Source organism: Colletotrichum gloeosporioides (assembly GCF_011800055.1).
Source record: "Colletotrichum gloeosporioides strain Lc1 chromosome Unknown consensus_19, whole genome shotgun sequence".
NCBI classification, from domain to species: Eukaryota; Fungi; Ascomycota; class Sordariomycetes; order Glomerellales; family Glomerellaceae; genus Colletotrichum; species Colletotrichum gloeosporioides.
The window spans coordinates 367633-389718 of record NW_025544664.1 but is presented as its reverse complement, the minus strand read 5'-3'; the positions used below and the strand labels follow the sequence as shown (position 1 = coordinate 389718).

The following is a 22086-nucleotide window of genomic DNA, read 5'->3' as shown; positions in this document are numbered from 1 at the left end:
GATGGGTCTTTGTGAGTGGGAAGTATTATTCAACATGAAGCGTTGGAGTCAAACAGGATAGGAAGGTTTTACAAAAAGATCGAGAGCATACGTGCCGGATAGAACTGGGCCCCGTGGACATGGGAGGCTGCAAGATTCATTCGCTATACCCGGCGTTTGGGAGGGTATTATATATCATTACATTACTACAACACCACCACGTCAACTGACGTTGATTCTTTTTCTGTAATTTTCGATGGGGAGGAGGGTGTGAGCAGAGGATGAGAGAAAGGAGATCAGGACAAAGCGAGTTTTATCAAGCCAGCGTTTTGCGTTCTGAAGTTTTGTACATATGGATTTGGTTTAAGGGGAGGGAAGTTGTATCGTTTTTAGAAGTAGGGGAGCAATTCATGGTGGCGGACGAATACAAAGTAGCCTTATGTTAAGCTTGTCGCCTTTGGGGAAGAGGATAAATGGGCGGGGGTGTGTGCTTGTGACATATCTTGAGACAGGGAAATGAGGACAACGTTGACCACGGACGCGTGGAGGGGAAGGTTTTGCGTGCGATTGTCGCGGAGCCCATGGAAGTCCTCTGGAATAATGGAGAATCTCCTCCACCTGCCTTCTGTTTGTTGTCCTTGGTCTTCTGCTAAGTATTCAGTCTCGTATAAAGTGGCGACGGTGTCTTGGTGTTTCGCGTGAAGTCGATCTACGGCATTGGGATGATCGACTTGGACGTGGGAGACTAGTTGCTTCCCAATGCGAGGGGTTATTTAAGTTCCCAAAGGGCATAACTCTTAGATGCCCGCCGGCTGCGAGGATCGCGTCTCCCCCTCGCGGGGTCTGCTGCCTGCGTGCTCCTTTGGGTGTTGGTATAAGAATGAGATGCTTCCAACAAATGCCTTGGCAGAGCCACAGATCAGGCGGTCCTCGCACATTGTTTCTTGAATGGAGCGTCTTACCAAGGTTTCGTTACTCCAATGACATGACACCAGGGGATCATCCGTTATCTCCGTATAGGGGCGCAGTAGGCGCTGTTTGCGAGTACTGTTCGTGTATACTCGACGAAGGCTGCGGATACGCGGCGACAGTTGGAGGACGGCATGATCTCATGACAAGGAATGGCGAGCTCCAATATGATTTGAGAATGTGGGATGTGGATCACATACAGTACGGTTCATGGAAAAGGCAATGCGGTAGGCGTTCTGCTGCGCCTGATTGTGTGGCTGTCTGTAGCCGCGCTCCTCGTTCTCGTTGGCGGCCTTTTATATCTCTATCACGGCCTCGATTTGGTAACAAACGGGAGACCGGTGACTATTCATACCCATAGCATGATAACACCTTCAAGCAACGCTCTGGTCCTGCTGAAGTCGCTGGGCGCGCCTGGCCCTTCCGTCAACGAGGCGCGTGGGGTGTGTGTGAGCGGTCCCTGGTCTCGCCGGGCCCGTGATGGTAGTATATAATGATACAGGAAAGCTGAAGAATTTGCACTCTGAAACCAAACGCGGAGAGATAGGAAGCGTCGAGATACACTGTCACAGTGGCGAGAGGCTTTCAATTAGATGGGATAGGGCACACTCGGCTTACCACGCCTGTCCGTATCAGCGCAGTCAACCGCGCGAGTACAGCTACTTCCGGCGCCGTGTGTGACTGTCGTGTGTGTATCCACAACGGACTCTATAGCAAAGCAAACAAACGAAACGAGATCGCGACGCAGTAGAAATATACTAACTGCACCATTGACAACAGAAAGCGGCAATGCACTCGCTCGGCGCAACCACCCAAACGTAATTTCTTGGTGATCCAATAAGTCTCGCTCCAAGCGCTCGATAACAAATATATTTGTACATAAGTTGATCAATCGTCTAAGTGAAGACGGAATGAGGTCTTTCGTTAAACGCAAGCTATAGAGCGGTATTCGCACCCCATCCTGGTACTTTAGAGAACCAAGATAACTACTTCCGGTGTCGGGGGATTGACCATCCTTGAACCAAAGACCTGGACCGCTGGGGCTATATAAACATGCGAAGAAGGCAACAAATTTCATTCTCTCTCCCCCGCGAATGGCTTTTGGCACTCATGATGTTTTTGGCCTTGATAAGAGAATGCGCTGTTGTATTCCATGAGATGCGTCTTCCAGCGGACCAGATCTTCCCATCACCACTTTTGAGAGACTACAGCCTCTGGTGTCGTTTAGGAGCACTCCCCGCGTATCCTTGACGAATATGAGTTGAATGTGTGGCGATTTTCGGGAAGAAGTCATCAGAGATGTAGGGCTTTGGTTTGGGTTCTATGTGTGTAGACTTTCCAATTCCGGTTATGTCATGTCAATTATTCAGGCCATCCTGATTACTACCCACCCGGCATTATTCTGTCCTTGCTGTGAGCTCCAGCTGCGAAGGCGCGTCTTCTGTCCTTTATATACGACCCTATCTCATCGAAACCCGCTTCGTCGTAGATATCGAAGTCCTCGATTTTCGAAAGCTGAGCCCGGCCCCATTCTCATCGCCTCGAGTCGTTTCCTTAAATCTACGCGAGGAGTGGACATCCCTAACGTGCATACTTTTCCGAGCCGATGCTTATCGAGAGTCTAGTAGCCATGTTACGTATCCATATGAATATGTTCGCAGTTTCGATAAGCCCTCAATATCGCTGCAACTCATTGGATTGTCTTTCTCGTCGCGAGAATTCGCGATACCAAACAGTCTTCTTCGTTGTCAAACACAACCCCGGATGGAATAAACCTCAAGGCCTCGCTGATGGAAATGGGCATCCGATTGTAACTCACCTTGTCGGCGTCATTGATCTTCCGCTGTTTATCTGTCTGGTCATTCACAGCGTACAACCCGAGATCTCAGCTTCTCGTCATGCGGACCTCAGCCATGATGTCGAACAGCGGATGGTTAGTCAACTTGGGATAATTCAAGAGGTCTCCTACGAAGGGCATCCATCGTCTGTCTTGAGTTGAAAGGCTTGGACATCGAGAGCATCTTTTTTATGCATCGCCATAGTGATGTCTCTTGCCGTACGCTCGGAACCCAGAGTTCTGCCGTCATGCATATTTGCTGATCTCCTTATAAAGCTGGACAGCTGCACGTTCAAACTCCTTCAAGCCAATAATTCTTCAAGATCTGCGAAATTCAGTTGCCAACTGGTTTCGCAACAGCTTTTGAACCGTATGGCACGGTCAGCCGACCTACGTCAAAAGCCTGCCCGGTACCGAGGCTGATCATTTCCGACCGGAGGGTCCACATCGGCGCCGTCTCCGTCCAACGTCCGTCCTCCTGGGTTGATCTCGCCGAATACACCACAGCTGTTAGGAGAACCGCCTATGCCGAACAGATTCTCACGTCAACTCCGAGTGCTGATATACCTGGTCCTCGGCGACTTGTCTCTCAACCATACACACAGGATGCCTCAAGGTAGACTATTGGGATTCCGAACGGCAAATTCCTTGGTGGCATCAGAAACAATAGTTTCCTGTCGTCTCTTTTTTTGTTAACCTTTCCTTCGTTGCCATCGTCAACACCACCTCGACCAGATGCCTCGATACCGACAGTCATCCAAACTCCGGGGCGTGTCCCATGCATTGAATCGGCAGTCGACCGGTTGCCTCTGACTGTCGATGTAACTCGGGTGTCCTCGAATGTAGAGTCGTCGATGATCTCGCCGCCTTCATATCAACCTCCTCTTTCCTTGACTCCAAAATTTTCTGCCCACTCGACTTCGCCCTCACGACGTCTTCCCAATCCTCCACCCAAACCAACCCAAGAGAACAAGAACACCCTTCTCCAAATGACAGCAGACACGCCTTCTTATACCCCAATCCCCAACCCAAATGTCGCCATCAAACGCCATCCTTCGCAACCTCACGCCATCAAGCCACACACTCTCACAAACGCCATCATCCTCACTCACCTCACCTCACACAGCCATCACCATTCCCCAGACGCACCCTCACCGTAACATCCCGCCCGCCACATATCCACATCGCCACCACCGGAACAGACCGACAGGCAGAACACCAAGCCATCCATCCAGCAAGGAATCTGACTAGCATCCTTACACCAGATAACGGCCCCTAATGCTCCCCAAAACTCTCTTTTCACATTCCTTGTATGGTAGACCAATCACTTTGGACATAATTCAGCGAAAACTACCTCATCAGCCCGTACTGGAGATCCAACCCTCAGAACAACGCCCGCAGCTCCAGATGGAATACAACTTCGACAAGTCATACACCCTACATCTCACATACATCACCGCACCCGATTGCAAGATCACACAAAAGCAGTCAAACGGTCCGTCCCGTTGCCAAATGTCACGCAACCGCCAGAACCCTCGAAAAGCAGAATTCCCATACGAATCTCTCGGTCTCATATCAACCAGCCCATGCCCAATCTTCCTTACCTCCTTCCCAAAAGCCGTCCTCCCCGGTCTTGGAAAAACCCACCACCTTCTTAAACAAGACAAAACCCCATCACCTCAACCGCCAACCCAAAAGATCCCCCATCCCAAACACCTTCTAGAAACCGTCTAGACTCCAAACCACCTCACTCCCCAAAATTCCCATCTCGTCTAACAAAATCCACAAATCCCATAATCATAACCGCACACCCCGAGTTCATAGCCCCCAAACCTCTGCTCTCTCACTGCTGTCTCACATGGATCCATCCGCCCTAAGGCGGAGACAAGACCCAGGGTTCACCGCAATCTTCCCTAGCCTCACCACCACTGCTGGAAAAAAAAACCCTTCCCAGCCAGCCCCCAGCGAACAAGGATCCTCCCCTCAAACGCGCGCAGGCAGGACCCCTAAACAGCAAATCACCAGGGAACGCACAACAAACCGAACCATTGGCATTGGACCCCTATCGAAAAGAAAGAGAAAAAAAAAGCGCGCACAAATTCCAACCCTGCAGAAAAGGGTAGAGTACCTGAGCTGTGAACAGTGAACCCTGACCTAAATTACACAATCAAAATCCCGCCGCTCGAATTATTACAGCGGAGAAGAACACCCTTCCCACACGTCTGACCGTCCTTTTTTTCGCCACAAGCCATGTGCAGACGGGCGCACGATCGCAATAACCGCACCGCGACGTCCCGAGAAAGCGGATACCCCCGACGATTCGGTAGTATCGTTATTAATACAATCTGCAAGGAGGTGGCGATAGAACCGAGGGGGGAGAGAGAGAACACATTTCTGCGCACAAACTCCAAAAATGAATCTGGAGCCTTGCCACGATTTCCGGTCGATTTCCGCACAGCCGAGACCGCAACGTGTGGGAACAAACCGGCCGTTCGAGTTGAATTGGGCAAGGTCGGTGCTCTCAACTGCCGAGGTGGCGGCTCTCCGAGCGCAAACAAGAGTGGGAATCGTGCCTCTCGGCAAGAGGGCGAAAGTGGGAATTCCTAGCCTGCGCAGGACCTAAACCCGTCTGTCGGTCGTCTCGCTCGGTCGATATTCGCGTGTCTCGGAATCTGTCAAGCTGAAATCGAACGTCGGCAATGCGCGGGCGAGCCGCCGTCGCCGCCGCTGCGCCCACCAAATAAAACAGCCAGGCACTGTCCGACACGTCCGACCTCTTTTCGGGCCGCCGAGAGGCTCAGCGAACGAGCCAGCCTGAACCACGTCCTCGTCGGCTTGGCCGCATCTGGATGGCGGTGAGATTGCTCCGGAAGATTGACCCCGTCAACGCGTGACCGCCAGTCGACGACCGGCCCCCTTATCTCGGTTTTCGACCGCAATCACCTGCGCGTGCCCAAGAAGCGGTGCACTTTTCAATCTGCAGGCCGTGTTCCTGTATTCGTAGTCAGAGGTTGGGTTAGGCCTCCCTGCATGCTTCCCGGCCCAGTCCGAGCAACGTGTTCCTGGGCCATGCCCTGCAAGGATAAGTCAGGTCTTGCCTCCAATCAGTCAGTTCCTGTCATCGACAACCATGGAATGCCTGTAAGAATATGTGTACATATGTGATTGAGATTGTTCTGCAGCTAAATCATCTTGTGCGTCTGTAGCGCATCCTTTGCTCCCATGCGAATTCTGACGCCGCATTGCCTAATTCCCATGCTCTTGATCTTGCTCCTTGCTAATGCCACTGCGCCGTAATTCACCAAAAGCCTCGCGGCTGTACCTTCCTAAACAAAACTCCGGCTCTCATGTCGTCGCATTTCTCTTGCATCATTGTATGCAGAGATCAGAAAAGTTTTCCCAACTCCCCTCTTCCCTGTTGTGCGAGGTCCTTCCCTGACTCACGTCGCGGCCCCCCATTCGATCACTTGGGCGCCAGTCACTCAACCTGCATTCACATGCAAGGTCAGAGTCAATATTTTTTGGTGCCAAGACGTGGGCTGTTCGCGTGGGGAACAACACCAAAGAGGGGTCGGGTTTGACCCCCCGCAGACACCCGAGTTCGTGCCGCGTGGGTGTTTTGCCAGTGCTGTCGAAGGCGGTAAAGGCGTGTGAGTGAGTCGTCGTCGCTCAACAAACGGAAGAAAGTTGAGTGTAGAATGAGAAGAGAAAAAACAGAGAAATAAAAATTGGTATGCATGCGATGCGCCTCAAATGCTCGTGTCCCCAATCCATCGCTATGCATATGCTGTCGAATCAAATGCGAATCAAAGGCGCTGTGAGTGGCCCGTTTCCCTCGGTGGCAGCAGCATCCGCAACCTTGGATGCGTTCCGAGGCGAGATGCGACCCCACGACGCAGTCTTGGCTATGCGCATCCCACGCTGCGAAATGAGTCCTTGTCGCGTGTCGCTGTCATCAGGCCATGCGCTCGGGACCGGGCTCAAAAAAGACGTTGTATGTGTGTGTGTGTGTGTGTGTGTGTGTGTGCGTGTTGTGTATGCGTGTGTGTGCACGTTGTCGTGTGTGCATTGTGTGTGTGTCGGACGTGTGTCCACCTCTCTGTTGTCGTAACCCTTTGCTTCCATCATTGGCTTCCTTGGTAGTTGTTGACAACGCATCTTGCGTCTCTCATTTTCGCAGATTGCTCCGCCCCCTGTTTCAAATAATTCGAACGTGCGAACAACCGACCGCCCGAACAATTCTCCTGCTCGCATATCGCTTCCAGCCGGTGATCCTCGGTTCTAGAAAAATCGACAAATGCAGCAGGTGGTGATGACCCGCTAACAAACAGCTCATTTCGCAATAGTCGTGCCGGCGGCCAAAAGGCGACGCAAAAAATTCCTGGCCGTAGGCGGCAGGCGGTAGAAGGACGACTTGCAAAAGGTCCCTCGCTATTACCAAACAGTAAGGTAACGGCATGAGAAGACCCGCAGATCGACTGCTTCTAGACGCGAAGAAAAATGGATGCCGTCCTCGGTGCCCCAGACGGCGTAGTCGACGGTTTAGGTAGAAAACGGAACCCTTTTGCAGGGAGCCAGACGCGCGATGATGCTGACCATTCCGCGATGTCGGATAAGGCAGGCACTTAACGTCGGCCCCCTGTCTGATGAATGCGGGCCCAACGCTTCCCCGTAAATTAGCGTCTTGGGGCCTGTTGAATGACGATTCCACCCGAGAGACACGGTGCAATCAGGGCAGCGCACACAACGTGCCAGGAATGCCCCCGACCCTCTTGTTTTTGCTTTGTCCGCGGACAAGCACCGTCGTAGTGTCGCACGCGGGTGGAAAGTCCACGGCAAAACACAAGCTTGCCGCGGGTGAAGTAATTCGGACTGGGATCCGACTGCTGACGTGCTCGGTTCCTGGTGTTGTTGCACATTGCGGCATCGGTGCTGGGTGCGTGGCCGCCGGCGCACCGTCGGGCGGCGTCCGGTCGTGGGGGTTCCTGCATTTTCGGTGCGCTTCATCGTCGGTTCGCGTGATGCTGGAGATCATGTGTTCGTGCAACGCTTATTGCGACACGGGAATCCATCGAGCTGGGACGCCGTCGGCGCCAACCTCGTAGGCCCGCACGCTCGGCTTCCGCGGCGGCAACGCCCAGCGGGCACGGCCTGGGCGCTGGTCGTCAAGCTTGCCCTGTTTGCGCATCGCCATCTCCATGACAGCGATGCGGATGAAATCCGAGTTCTCGCGCATCTCGCGCTGACGCATCGCTCCAGGCGGGTAGGAAAAGGCAGTCTGGTTCGGAGATTGTGAGGGGGGCTGATAAGGCGTTGACTGAGTCGTGCCTGCCGATGTCGTCGGAGAGGGGCCCCGGCTGGATGGAGGAGGTGCACTCCGGCTTCGCTGAACCTTGTAGGTCTGCATCTGGATCGAGGCAGTAAAGCTTCGCGTTCCCGTAGGCGCAGCGGCAGCCGTTGCTGGGTGGGGCTCTATGCGTGCATTGGTCGTGGGGTTCAGATACCGGCGGAGGGCCGCCGACGGCTCCTCCTCCAGCACGGGCGGTCGTCGTTCATCCGTGTAAGGCACCTTAGGGTCGATGGTAAGAATGGACCGGGTGAGAAAGTCGTCTGGCGGAATTGACGAAAAGTTGATGTTGGAAATAGATCGGGCTGCCGAACGGAGAGCGCGGAGGGACGCAGTCAAGTTGGACTTGAAAGCCGACTTCAGAGGACGCAAAGGGAAGGTGTAGTCTGAAAATGAGAATTCCGACTTGACGTCTTCCTCGTCTTGCGATTCATCAAAAACTCTAAAGTCGAGCTCATCCACGGAGACTCGGTCGCGGGACAGTGGGTGATCCTCTGGCTGGCCGGGAGGAGAGGAAATGGGCTCCAAAGATCTCCGGGGCTGTCGCGATCGCTTCCTGCGAGGACTTGACCCATAAGGTGACTCAAGTGAGGACAGTGTATCGGTGGAGAATGAGTCCCCGAGAGAGGGCATGGACTCGACAGAAACCGTTCGTGTTGACAGGACTGAACCGAGTCCGCTGTCGCTAATGGAGAGATCGTCGTCCTCCAGATCATCGGGTGGGGAGAGAAGCAAGTCCATGGGGCTCTTGCCAAAGGTGAGACTGAGCTCTTTCTCACAGACCTGCTGCCTCTCAATGACAGCCTCCAGAGTCATGGGCTGGTCTCGAGCAAGCTTTTGCTTAGAGCCACGTCTCTGTCTGGGGATATCAGTGACGGCCAAAAGGGCCAACATGGCGGGAGGGACGGCATCCGGAGAGTGCACATCTCTAGGGCGGAAAGATTTCCTCGTAACGTGGCGAGAGCCGTGAAACAAGCTGGATTTTGATTTTGAAGGGATCTGGACTGGGCCGGTGGGCGTTGTTGGCCGGGTCGTTACGCTCGTGGTTGTCCTGGGAGGGCTCGACGGCGCCAACTTAGACGTTTCGCGGCGAGCATCCTTCCTTTTGGCCATGGTAGCTGCGGTGGTAGTGGGAGAAGCAGGGATAGGCGTGACGGTGACAGAAACGTTCTGAGCATCCTTTTTCCGATCCAGCAAGGCAGAAGGCAGCGCCGTTCTGGGGGTGTTGACGGGGGGAGTTGTCGTCGAAGTCGAAGTCGTACTGACGGCGAGTTTGTCGGTGTTCGGTTTGCGCGTGGGAAGCAGAGGAGAGGGAGAAGCGGCTGGTGGTGTGGAAGAGGCCGAGGGATGCCTATTGTAGTAGAGGAAACTCCTTGGGGACATCATGGCGTCTGGACATTCCCTGGGCCCTGGTGCGCCAGTGGCTCGGCGGGGCAGGCCGGACCCGACAGGCAAGACAGGTTGACAGGGAAGGGGTGAGAAAGGGACCAGACCAGGCACGCACACACTCCCTAGGGTGGTGGTACTTTGTGGCTCCCTGAGGTCAGGCAGAGACGGTGAGGTACCTCTGCAGGACAGGGCAGGGCACGACTGGAACCAGGATGGATGGGGGTTCGGAGGCGCTGGAAACTGGCACGGATTGGCGAGCAGACGGCGGAGGAGGCGGCGCTCAAGCTAGGGGATTCGACTGTGACTCTGAAGGGTTTGGGCCGACCAGTGGAGGCGTGCAAGGCGTGGCGGGCTGTTGCAGTCTGCAGAGGGCACGCGCAATCAGGGGACCAGTTCGGGCAGTTGTACAGTTTGTCCCTTGGGCTGGCACTTGGGATCTCTGAGGTGGTGCTTGCTGGGGGTGTGTGTGGGCGTGCGGTGCGGACGGACGTGCTCGTCTGTCGTCTCTGACTTCTGTAACCCTTCTGCCCTTCTGCCTCTCTGGGACTGGGAGATGCGCTGTGTCGTGTGCCGGGGGCAGGGGTGGCCAGTGTTTTGGTAACGTAAAGTCAACGGCGCGGTAACAAATCAGCGACGATGCTTTTCAAGGAGATGCTCGAACAGGAATCGCGACGGGTCCTTTGAGGACGGTGATTGACGGGAAGTGACGCAGCGGGTCTTTTTTCTTCAACGTCTTGTATTCGTCGTATCCTTGGTTCTGGTGGTTCTGGGTGGGATCTGGGTCGTTGGGGCCCGGCTTTTGCTGGAGCTGCACCCTTATTCTCCAATCTCGCGCGATTTCGTAGCAAGGAACGGGCGGGACGATGGAATGTGCTGCCGCCCTTGCAGAGTGCAGAGCGCGGTTGCGAGTGAAGTGCAGATTGCTTGACCGTGACTGTTGGATCGGGTGGGTTCGCGTGTGGTAATGTCGGTGCGGGTGCGGTCTGCGTAAAGTTGTGGAGGCCAGCAAGCGCACGACTCGGGTCGTCGTCAGAGGTTGACAGAGAAGGGTGGCTGCTGATAGCGGAATGCGATGAGCGCCGGGAAGGACCTGGATTCGAGTTGGAGATTGGAGGCTGACGGCTGATAGGGCTTGGATATCGAAGATGGAAACCCGTCACGAGGGTGAATTCGAGACTCGCGATGACGATGATGGGTGTTAGTATTAGGTACGAATAATCGATATTCGGTCGGGAGGCCTGGTGTCTGGTATTGAGGATGTATCGGCGAGGTGTTGAGCAGAGCAGTCGGCGCACGTCCCGAGAGGCGAAGTCGAGGTCGAGGTTCGTTCGGTGCCTAGGTGAGGCGACGACGATGACGACGATGCACGAGGCGGCGATAAGAGAGAAAAGAGAGATAGAGACACCGAGAATGAAGACTAGCAGAGAAAAGACCACGGGCAAGTTGGGGGACTCTTGGTTTTAGGTGGCAGGGCAAAAGGCATTCGCTCCTTCCAGGTTCCAAGATCTGGCCTTGGGCAGAGAGATAAGTAACTATCCGTGGGAGCGGAAGGCAACCCGAGGCTGTTTCTGCTGTCCTGATTATCTACACCTTAATCCAACCCAGCATGACACCTCTCGCCTTCTGTTACTGGGCCGAGTTCCATACAACACACACCACCTCAGTGACCGGACTGGCACAGCACGGGCAGGCACACTACCTCACACGTTGACACTGATAACGGGCCCAGGATGGAGTTGCTGATAAGGAACCTGGGGAAGGACAGGCTGGGAAGGGGCCACGGCCATGGATCATGACTAGGGACTTTGCAGCAGCAAGACACGGGGTCGCAGACGACAGGCGCTTGACGCTGGACGCTGGACGACGGGATGCGATGCTGCCCTCCACTGCCTTTTTCAGAACCTCAGCTGGACCTCCTGCCCTGCCTTGATTTGCCTGGATCGTGGTTACCCGTGACGTTGTGCGGTTGCTGCGGTAGACAGGCTGGGCAGGGCAGGGCAGGGACGGACGCCTCTTCCTGCCTCCTTCCTTTCCCCTTCGTCGTTCCTGCCTCGCTCGCGCTTCCACCCTCCGTGCCTGCTTGCTTCCTTACTGCGTATTGCCCTGACAGGCGACGGTGACCGTGTGCTTGCCCTCCGTGTGCGTCCTGCCTGATTTGGAGGCGTTTTCCTCGACTCCAGAGGAAAGCGCGATGGATGGGCGCACAGGCCCCAACTGATAAGCACCCGAAGCCTCCAACTTCCCCCAATCGTCGTCGTCTCTGCGTCTCTCCTCCTGTCTGGGCCTTAGAGTTTGGGGTGACATGAGTTGAGTTGGGGGTCCTTGGGGGTCTCCATGAATGTGGTCACGTTCATGCCACTGGTGGATCTCACCTCGAGACCAGCACCAGCCAGCTGGGATCACTTCTGGAAAGATACATAATACGAGCGCTCTTTCAGCTCTCACATCAACACCCCTATTGCGGACCATGACAGCGCCGCCAGTGTCACAATTACAGGGCTTCAGGGCCCGGATGACGGATGGCCAGCACCGTGTACTAAAGACGGCGACACACTGATACTGGATCTACGGCCTTGATTGGCCCCGACGCAGCTGATGGTCCTGTGGCAGTGGTGAAGACCGTCATAATAGTGGGAATTCCAAGACATTCGGGGTCTTCCAGCAGGGTCTCACCGTGTGAGCGCCCGGCTGACCCGATCAGCGCCCAGCCCTGGAGCGCTCAGAGGACGTGGAGAGGCCTCTGAGAGAATGAAAGAGCGACAGCAGCTGAAGCCTGAGGTACCTGGTTTCTCAGCCAATGGCAAGCCACAAGACCCACCTTGGGGATAAATCTGGAATAAACCACCCTATGTACGACACCTCCCCCCAGTTGTCTGGATAGCATTATTAAGCACAGCACAGTCCGTGAGCGTAGCTCTTGCACAACTGCCAAATGGCTGTGCTATGCTATGCTCCCTTATGCAGTGGGACGCTGTCCCTGGCAATATAATGCGTCGCTCATTTTATGCGTAATACAGCAACGTGCAGTCACGACCTTGGCTTGCTGCCAGTGGTGCCTTCTTCCTTGGACCTTCCCATCGTCGCCAACGTCGGACCGCCTCTCGTGTGCCTCTTGCTTATCAGCCCCCAACGACTCCATCCCTCCCACTTCATCCCATCCCCTCCATCCCCTCAAGCGCAACGCCCAATTACACGTTTTACCGATCGCCTCCGTGACCCTCCATCTCTACTAAGAGACCACCACAAGATCCGTCCGACCCTCTGGGTGTGACAGAGCAACAGGCACGCACGCACGCGCTGTTCAACGAACTCTGGATCGCCTCGGCGCCCTCGGGCTGAAAATGATGACCACTTCTTCAGCACGGCCTGGGGTCCTGACTCCTTCCGCTGCTCTGGACCTGACTCTAGCCCATCCCGACAGTCAGTTCAAGATGCCGAGGCGAACGGCCGCAGAATCTAAGACAACCACCATCACCACAACTCGAACTATCGTCGAACCGTCAAGCCGCCCGCCTGCGGCCAAGCGCTGTGTCTGGGCCTCCACCAGCAACCTTCATCGCCGCCAATCTATCTCCCGACGGCGGCCAAGTTCCCATGTCAATCACCGGACGGCTATTGAGCCTCCGGTCCTTGTCCGGGGGCCTGCGCTCGGTGACTCGCAAACACGCACGCAAAGTCCACCTCCATCGGCCTCCTCCGACTCCAAGATGAACAGTTGCCTCCACTCCGTCCACTCAGACGCCTGCCTCGCAGAGCTGCCAGGCTCAGTTGCTCCAGTTCTTTAAATCCTTGTCGACCTATGCGACGGGCTCTCATTGACGAGAATGGCAGGCCGACGGAGAGCACTCTGCAGTTTCCCATGGCACTAGGCTCTAGCGCCGCTTACCATTTGCCTTCCGTTCCATCCGTTCTCTTGGCCACTCAACCATCTCGACCCCGAACCCTCCATCTTCGCTCCGTTCATCGCCTCGAGCCCGATGAGCATGCCCTACCATCTGGCCCAGGACCCTTCAGTGGTCGTTGGGAAACCAATATCAACGCACTACACGTACGGGCCTCGTCGATCACCTCGGCGCCTCTCCCGCTTTCGGCACCTTCAGACGTGTCATCACCGCATTCACCCAGCCAACATGAACAAACTCAACCCAAGGACAAGGAATCAAGAGACGAACAGCCGATGCCCGTCGATTCGGCCGTCATATCTCTCGCATGGTGACATGTTCAATCGCCCGTTGCTTTTCACATGCATCGTGTTTGACTCGGCCTATCGCCCTTGCCCACGACTTCAACCTTGCTGCAGCTTGGGACAGGTGTCTGATGCGGAATAGCTACCTGGGGGATGCAGAAGTTTGCCCTCCGCTTCTCTTCCTGTCGGGACACGGATTGCGCCCACGGATTCTCTCCAGCCGTCATGGCAAATGATATTCAGGGCTGTTTGTCTCATCCCGCCCGCCCTTCCCCCGCCATCTTGGCCCGTTCATCACTTGCCCATCCCTACCCAACCTAGACCAACAAGCTTCCACCATCGATCATGTCACTCTCCATCAGAAACTCCTACCCGAGTGCAACGCCCTCATCCAGTGACCGAACGCTTGTTGAACTTGCCCGAGAAATAACCCGATCAGCCTGATTATCATTCGCTGCCTGCGTAACCTGTCAATACTCACATGCAGCCAGTTCCCAAGATGAGCAAGACGCTGCCCCATGTTGTCCATCAAACAGCAAACGCGCCCCGGCATCTCGCATTCAGACACCGGACGAGCTTGCTTCGTACATTTGCGCAGACAGACGGTCATCGACTAACGTTTAGCCAGGTGTGCGCGCGCCAGAGAGTCATCATGCACCACCCCGAATCTAGCGACGCCATCCCACACCTCACACGAGTCTCACAACTGCCTTATCGCTGCGCTGTGATTCGCTCATTTGTACCCCAACCCTGCGTCATCCAACGCCGGCAAGGTCGACTGGCGTTGGTCTTAGTGCGGGTGGGAACCGGGATGGTGGTGGTAACTTTTCCGCAAGTCGAGAAGCTCTGAGTCGCCCGCCATACCAAAACCAACCCTACAGCGATATGTTTTGCGGGGTAAAACCATCGATGGACGATGGCACGCATGCAAGGGACCTAACGTTTGTTTCTTCGCTGCCAGGACCAGCCATCAGCTGACTTTCGTCCAGCTCTGGGCATGCGCGCAAGATCCCATCCAACTCAAATCTCATGCACAGTTGTCGTTGCCGTCGCACAAGACACGAGCGTGCAAAAGCGTGGGTAGTAAAGGCTTCCAGATCGTCCGGTTGCCCAAGATACTGCGGTGGCACAGACGAGAGACCTCCAACATTTCTCGACACCGCCAAGGCCCCAAGACACGGCTCCGGATCTCAACGGCGCCGTCTAGCACGCCCCCCTCTTAACCCAAACCTGCCAAAGGTGCCTCACACTTCTTCACCAAAACCTCCCGTAGCCCGAGCGGCGGTCTCCCAACCCGTCTGTCCCGGTTCTTCCAAAGGGAGCCTGTCTCACGCGTTATTCCAACACCTCACGTGCCTCCCTGTCTGGCCTATCCGTGACCAGAAGCAGCATTCCCATGTGGCCCCGTCAGCGCCAGTCCAGGCAGGGTTGTAATTTGTTGACACAGTCAGGAGAGCCCATCAGGCTGTTGTCTTGTTAGGGTCGCATGGTAGGCAGACATCGGGCACACGCGGACAAATGCGCAGCCTCAACATCACCTGGGTGTCTTTTTGCAGTTTCCCGTCAACCCCGCAGCCTAAATACGGCCAGGTCTGGACTCTCTTCTTTTAAGCGGGTGTCAAGGTCTCGTTCTCACGCTGGCTTGACACGGGACCGCCAGCCAAGCCGCCCCCTCCCCACAACGGCCGGACTCCGGGGCGCGGCGCGGGGGCGGGGCAGAACGGTGCACCACATGTTATCTGCCATATTGAACAGGTGTTTGTCTTGTGTGATTTCTTGCATATGGGATTCTGTCCGAGTGCTCATACGCAAGTGGCAGTCTGCTAGATTTACTAGACGGGTATTTGGCAGCCCGTGGCGTCAAGTTGTGAGCGTCTGTCCGTCGGTTGCCTTGCATCCGCATTGCAGGGGGCGCCACATTGAGATATTGAATACTTTGCAGCGCTCAAGGGAGTTATGGTGAACTTACTGAGGCGGTATTCCTGTGTTCCTTCCAAGAAGATCCGTCTGTGACCGCCGGTTGAAGGCCCGCAAAGTTGCCCATCACAGACATCACCGGAAGTGACAAATCTTGGACCTCATGCAGCAATGACCCAGCCCTTGTAGAAGGATTGATCGCTATAAAGTCCACCAGCTCGACACCTATCGCCGCAATCTTCTCCAAGATTCATCATGTATTCCGCCCTGTGGGTGTGGTGCGTTGAGGGAAGTACAGCCTGGTCAGCTTGTCGAGCGGCGGGGTCATAACGGACGAGCCTACGCTCCTAATGCATAGTTGTCGTGCCATCTCGACTTCTGCCAGCTGCCCCGACCCCGGTATTTGCCGTTTCTCCTAGGATGGTATCGAAGATACGCACGCAGTGACCGGAGACGACACTAGGTAGGTCTCGGTTGAGGGTGATAGACTACTGGTGTTCTTCTAAAGGAGAAGATACGGTCAAGTAGGTAATAGATGTGTAAGGGAAGGCCCAGTACAATCTCAACCTGGCAGCCATGATTGGCATGAGAATCATCAGGGCCAAATGCGGCGAAGGTTATGCCCATTCATGCCCCGAAGAAGTAATGGTATTATTGTAGTTTGCTGCGGGATGCTGCGTACAGGTCAATGAGGCTATCTTTGAAGGGGATGTGATGTCCGCTGCTCTAACTATATTTATCGTGTCTATGCCGTTGCTTGTCTATGCCTCTTATGGTCCGATATGAGCGGTGCAGGTCCTTGCCAGTATGCCACGAGCTGTGCGTCTGACCCTCTGAATAGCACTTATGCAAAGGAGCCATATAAAGAAGCCAATGGGACGAGTCTCTGTGATGTTGCCGGACAGAATGAATCCAGGCTTCACCGGCGCTGATTGATTTCGAAGTTTTTAAACCTGCGTCATGCGGTCTTTGTCATTAATGCTCGTACAGAAAGTTGGTCCGTCTTCACTGCGGAGGTTGTTTGTATGTCCCTGAGGATGCGTCCCATGTGGGTACCAGGGATGAATACACCACGAGCGACGAGACCACGGGGTGAAGCTGGGAACGAATGCTAGCCGTGGATAGCATAACTGAGATTGGGCCTTAATGAAGCAGTGGTATCAACATGAATCTTTCGGGGGCAGTCGAGTCAAACACCTTGGAAGATCTAAAGAGGCCATTGGAGGCTAAAAGCTTTGCTCTTGCTGTGAGCAGCGTGTGGTTTTATATTGGTTGATATTCCCACTGTGCTGGAATGACACGTAGATAGTTGATACCGAAGAGTTCAAGTTAGATCTTGGAATTGTGATTATAGATGAGGCGATTGCGGGGATCGTTTTCGTTGGCACAAACAAAAACGAGTTGGCTATTCTCGGCAAAAGCTCCCGTCCTGAGATTCCTCGTCAAGGTCGACATGTCGTACCCCAAGTGGTGAGACTGAATTGGATACTTCTGAGCACCAACTGATCGTCATTGGTCATTTCTAGATGTTTATTAATACTTTAATAAAGTGAAGAAGAGCCGGGTAGCCGTTATCGAGGAGAAGATGATTTCAGTGCACGACTGCGTCACTGGGTCTTTGAGAACCGCTACTGTCTTGCTTCTCTGAACGGTTCCATCACATTTTGGTTTGCACATCATTTGTGTTGAATGAACCTTTTATTTATGAGCTTGCACCGTCGTAGTTATGTCTTGTTCGCAGACGCATAAGTGAGCAACATCATATCCCTTGCTGATGCCGCGTCGCGCTTCTCTTCGATATTAAAGGCTCCGTATGGGGGAAGACAAAAAAAAAAAAAAAAAAAAAAAAAAAAAAAAAAGAACACAAGACAATGATGCAAAAGTTTGAAGCGGTGTCTTCTCTAGAAGGTTAATGCCGTTGTAACGTTCATCAGCCGTGTCTAAGCAGCTAGCCACGTCGATGGATCCTTCAATTCGAGAGACACGCCGTCCTTGGTATGTTTGCCGCGAATACTATCAAGTCGAAGGAGCTGAACAATGGCAGCAACTTTGGTGATATTAATCAAGTCGTCGGTCACGCGGAGATGGGTGTCTTTGCTGGTTTGACCGTTCACTGACAATACTCATCTCGTGATCAAGCCCACCTTCGGGTTCAACAGAGTCGGAACCGATCCCACTCACCAGAGTTTGTTTGGGAGAAACCAAATCTTTATAGCAGTCTCGCTCTTTCATACTGCCAACAATTACCTGCGGGTAAAAGCCTGGACTGCCACATGCTTTGTGTTTCAACCTTGCCTATTTCATATACGTAGTACGCTTCGCTCTCTGCCTGGGACAACTTTCCCAGTAACTAAGAAATGGTCTCTGCAAGTTTGGGATGACGCTCTGAAGTTGATCACCCAAATCATATGGCCCGTGTATAGTCGTGCTCAATGGTTTGGTCCTTCTCTCTCCTGTTAGTTGAAAATAGAGATATTCGCGGTCCTCCCTGGCTCTCTTTCCAGCATATTGGTTTCGTCGGATAGTTATTAAAAAAACCACAACTTCGATGAGAAGTTCCGCAATCCCATTACTCCCTCTCAGACTTAAATCAAGAAGAGTTTTGTGGAGGATGCCAGCGTCTCAACTCGATTAACAAGACTCTATTCTCTAGTTGTAGTATTGCGTGAAATCATGGCTCAAGCCTGTTGAGGCCCTTGATAACTGCGCGGCCACCTCAGGGTTATGCTTGCTTTCGTTGATCATCTGCAAAAACGCGTCCTCCTCTAAAATCTTATCGGGGTCCCTTTTGCAGAGCCTCCGCATGTTTTCTGTTGAAATCGGATCGGTGAATTCGCGATATAGCTTCCTTCGAACATCGCTGTACCGGTCCAGGATGGACTCCCCTGCTTTACCCGTAACGATTCCGCTCAAGCAGTCATACAAACCCCCAACATCGAGAATCCCTCCCGTCAACCCCAAGCCACCAAATGGATTGCATACTGATTCGAAGTTTTAGCATACAGGTCTTAGAGAAGTATTGATGATCCGACTTACGGTGCGCTGCATCACCCGCGAGGAGGATCTTGTCTTGTCGCAGCGATGGTGCCAGGCGCTGGTGTATTTTGTAAGGACTGAAGTTGACACATCTCCACTCGTTGGCCTTCGGATTTCCTGGAAGCATCACCTCGAACTTCCAGGCTTGTCGTTCCAGATATTCGGTCTTGGTGAGTCCTGGTACTTCCCCGTACGTAAATCGCCACAGGCCGTCGATGGAAATCCTCGCTGCCATGTACCTACAATCATGATCAGCCAATGCCAGCGAGCTGTGAAAGGATCTGTCGGCCATACCAGTGCTCTCGGCTAATGATAAAGTTGCTATCGGCGAACCCGTACTTGTCGAATGGATAGTAAGTCTGTGAAATGTCAACTTAATCAGCGCAGACACCCGATGGCAGGACACGCTCCTCCACTTACGTTCGTTGCGATAATCTGCTCATCCCAAGTCCATCCCGGAAACTCCATTTCGCCAAAGAGCGATTTACGGACTTGGCTATTGGCGCCATCGCAGCCAATGACATAAGCAGCTGCCAGCGTTCTCATCGTGCCCTGAGCGTCTACCTCCACGATGGCTTGCTCCTCGTTCTGGCTCACATGCGTCACCCGGTGACCCCAAAGAATACTGGCTTGGGGCTGCTTCAGTAGATGATCATGCAAGATCTTGCCTAGTTTGTTCAGCGGTAAGCAGATCAATGGATGCTTCAAAGAAGTTGTCAAGGTGGTTGTTGGAAGCTCGGCGATGACCTCCCCGTCAGGTTTTCTCCAAGTAACACCGTGAGGGATGAAACCCTGCGCAAGAATGTCCGAAAGAACTCCTGCTCTGTCGAGCTGTTCTACGGCCTCTGGGCCGTAGTGAGTTGCCCTAGGTTGGTTGTCGAGTTCGTTGCCGGCATCGACGAGCTGTACCTCCAGCCCAGCTTTGGCGAGGAGAAGGGCTAATAAGAGACCGCAGGGGCCTGCACCCACGATGATGGCGAACGGCTGGGACATGGCGAAGATGCCTTCAAATGCTAATGTGACGAAAGTCAACTGCTGGGCATACACGTGAGCTACTAGGAGGCTGGTTCAGGACCCGCAGTGCCACGGTGCCAGGCATCACGCATCTTATATCTAGGCTACTTCATGACTGCTCGCCGCGTTGCTACATATTGACTTTAACACGACTTCTCGGGTAAGGTCTATGCTGAGTGACGTTCACAAAAATTCTGGCATCATGTTGTAAACTCTTGCCGAAACCTGGGCTGCAGCAAGGTGGGCGTCTTCGTACTCCCGTCAAGGCATCCCACATACCCCACACGGCATTTGTCCCACCATCCCACATTGCCTAATTAGGACATTCTGACCAGCCCACATCATGATGCCGCTGGACAAACGGATTCCCGAAACTCCATCTCGATGAAGGAATTCATGCATTCGTGATGTCATATGGAATTAGTTTTAGGCAAGAGTCCGAGAAAGGATTATAGATACATATGATCGATGTATATCCTTCCTATTATCTGTTCAAGTTCGATCAGCAAGTAGTTAACGTTCTTCCAACATGTCTCCTCCAACCACCCAAGTCCCAAATGAGAGCGCAGATCGACGCTGGTTTGAAGATGGGCATGAGAAGCATCACGTTCCCCTGGCACCAGCCGTGCCCATCGACCCTACCGTCAACACCTGGTCCCGCTTCGGCCCTACCTTCGAAGCCTATGAATACTCAGGCTGGATCGACGAAAGCATTTCCTGGAAAACGGACTGCTACATCGGGGATTGGTCGCCGCTTCTGAAAGCCCGCGTCAAAGGCCCAGAGGCCCAGGCCTTCTTCGAATTCATCTCTACCAATCGGTGGCCCAACTTCAAGCCGGGACAGGCGAAGCATGCTATCTTCTGCCAGGACAACGGCTGCGTGGTCGGCGAAGGCCTTGTCCTCATGCTCGCCAAGGATGACTTCATCTTCACCAGCGGGCCTGGCACTGTTTGGCTGGCGTACCAGTTCCAATTCGGAAGGAAGAAGTTCGATGCTACGCTTGAGCTGGTCACCGACGATTGGTTCCTCCTCCAAGTTCAAGGTCCTCGAAGCGCAAAACTTCTCAATGAGGTTACGGCCGAAGGGGTTCAGGACATCGAGTTCATGCACTACAAGGAGCTCTCCATAGACGGCACGAAGTTCCTGTGCTTGCGACAAGGCGTCTCGGGCGAACTAGGGTTCGAGCTTTGGGGCCCTGCGGAAGATGCTCGGAAGATTTACAGCTCCATTGTAGATGCTGGCAAGCCACATAATCTCCGCCAGCTCGGTGCCCGTACCAAGATGGTGAACCATGTAAGCAATCCCTTTGGTTTCTCATCTGAAACTCTCGAATGCCTTCTTTAACACTGTTTGCCATCGCAGGTCGAAGCAGCGTTTGCGACGCCAGGCGCCGATTTCATCCCAGCTGTCCACGCGCCCTCAAGCAACAAGGAGCTTGCCGAGTTTCGACGATATGCCAAGTCGATTGGCTTCGACTTCGACTTACACGTGTCCAAGGCCAGCGGTAGCTATGGAACCGATCCCGTGCTGTACCACAATACCCCATTCGATCTGAATTGGGGTTGGCTTGTGAATCTCAATCACGACTTTATCGGGCGTGACGCGCTTGCCAAGCTGAAAGCCGACCCTCCGCAGAAGTTGGTGACACTTGTCTGGAACAAGGACGACGTTGCGGACGTCTTCGCATCTTTATTCCGTCCCGAATCGTATGAGTATATGGAAATGCCTCGCAACTTGCTCGGCAACGTTGTTGGTAGCTCCGTCTCGGTTGGAAGCCAGACCGTCGGATATGCTGTTTCCCGATGCTACAGCTACTGGTTCAAGGAGATGATTTCTCTTGGCATCATACTCAAAGAGCATTCTTCACCGGGAACGGCAGTATCGGTGAGATGGGGTAGCGAAGGCTCGAAGCAGAAGATCATCAAGGCTGTAAGTTTGTTCACAATGTGTTCTGGTGCATTTAGTTGTCTCACATTTGCATACAGATCGTCCAACCTGCCCCTTACAAAGAGGACAAGAGACGCTGGAAGATTGAGTAGAAGGTTACAGCTCAACATGGGAGCGGGTGCAATTCTCATAGAAGTTGCACATGATCTCGCCAGCAAAACATCTGCAAGTATCCCGTCGGGAGCTATATTAGTTGCCGGACCAAAATTAGTTTTCAGTCGTACTGCACCTGTTAGTGGACTGCAGCTACCCTGGAACCCCGCATGATCGCTGCGATGGTCCCATAAATAAAAGTCCGATGCCGTCGCCCTCGGATACTTGCCAATCTCCGTCGCGGGCCGTCACGGGAATTAAAATCCTGTTTGTGGGGGTTGAACTGGGTTTACATGCACATGGCGCTCATTAGGAATTGGATGCTCTTCCTTATCCTCTTTTGTCTTTGAATTGTTCGTCTTGACTGTTCG

General features: G+C 53.7%; 3 protein-coding genes across 3 annotated transcripts; 1 reads left to right on the top strand and 2 right to left on the bottom strand.

Annotated features, from left to right (window-relative positions):
- Positions 1-7835: 7835 nt before the first annotated feature.
- Positions 7836-9518, bottom strand: GCG54_00006403 (uncharacterized protein; the record flags this gene model as incomplete). The annotated part of the gene is made up of 1 exon (XM_045406405.1): positions 7836-9518. The coding sequence occupies one exon, from the start codon at positions 9516-9518 to the stop codon at positions 7836-7838; it is 1683 nt and encodes a 560-aa protein (XP_045267697.1).
- Positions 9519-18273: 8755 nt separating this feature from the next.
- GCG54_00006402 (FAD-dependent monooxygenase terC) lies at positions 18274-19653 on the bottom strand (the record flags this gene model as incomplete). The annotated part of the gene is made up of 4 exons (XM_045406404.1): positions 18274-18605; positions 18661-18899; positions 18955-19019; positions 19081-19653. 4 exons carry the CDS (start codon positions 19651-19653, stop codon positions 18274-18276), a joined length of 1209 nt encoding a protein of 402 aa, XP_045267696.1.
- Positions 19654-20203: 550 nt separating this feature from the next.
- Positions 20204-21714, top strand: GCG54_00006401 (Aminomethyltransferase; the record flags this gene model as incomplete). The annotated part of the gene is made up of 3 exons (XM_045406403.1): positions 20204-20968; positions 21038-21604; positions 21661-21714. The coding sequence occupies 3 exons, from the start codon at positions 20204-20206 to the stop codon at positions 21712-21714; spliced, it is 1386 nt and encodes a 461-aa protein (XP_045267695.1).
- Between the last annotated feature and the right edge of the window lie 372 nt (positions 21715-22086).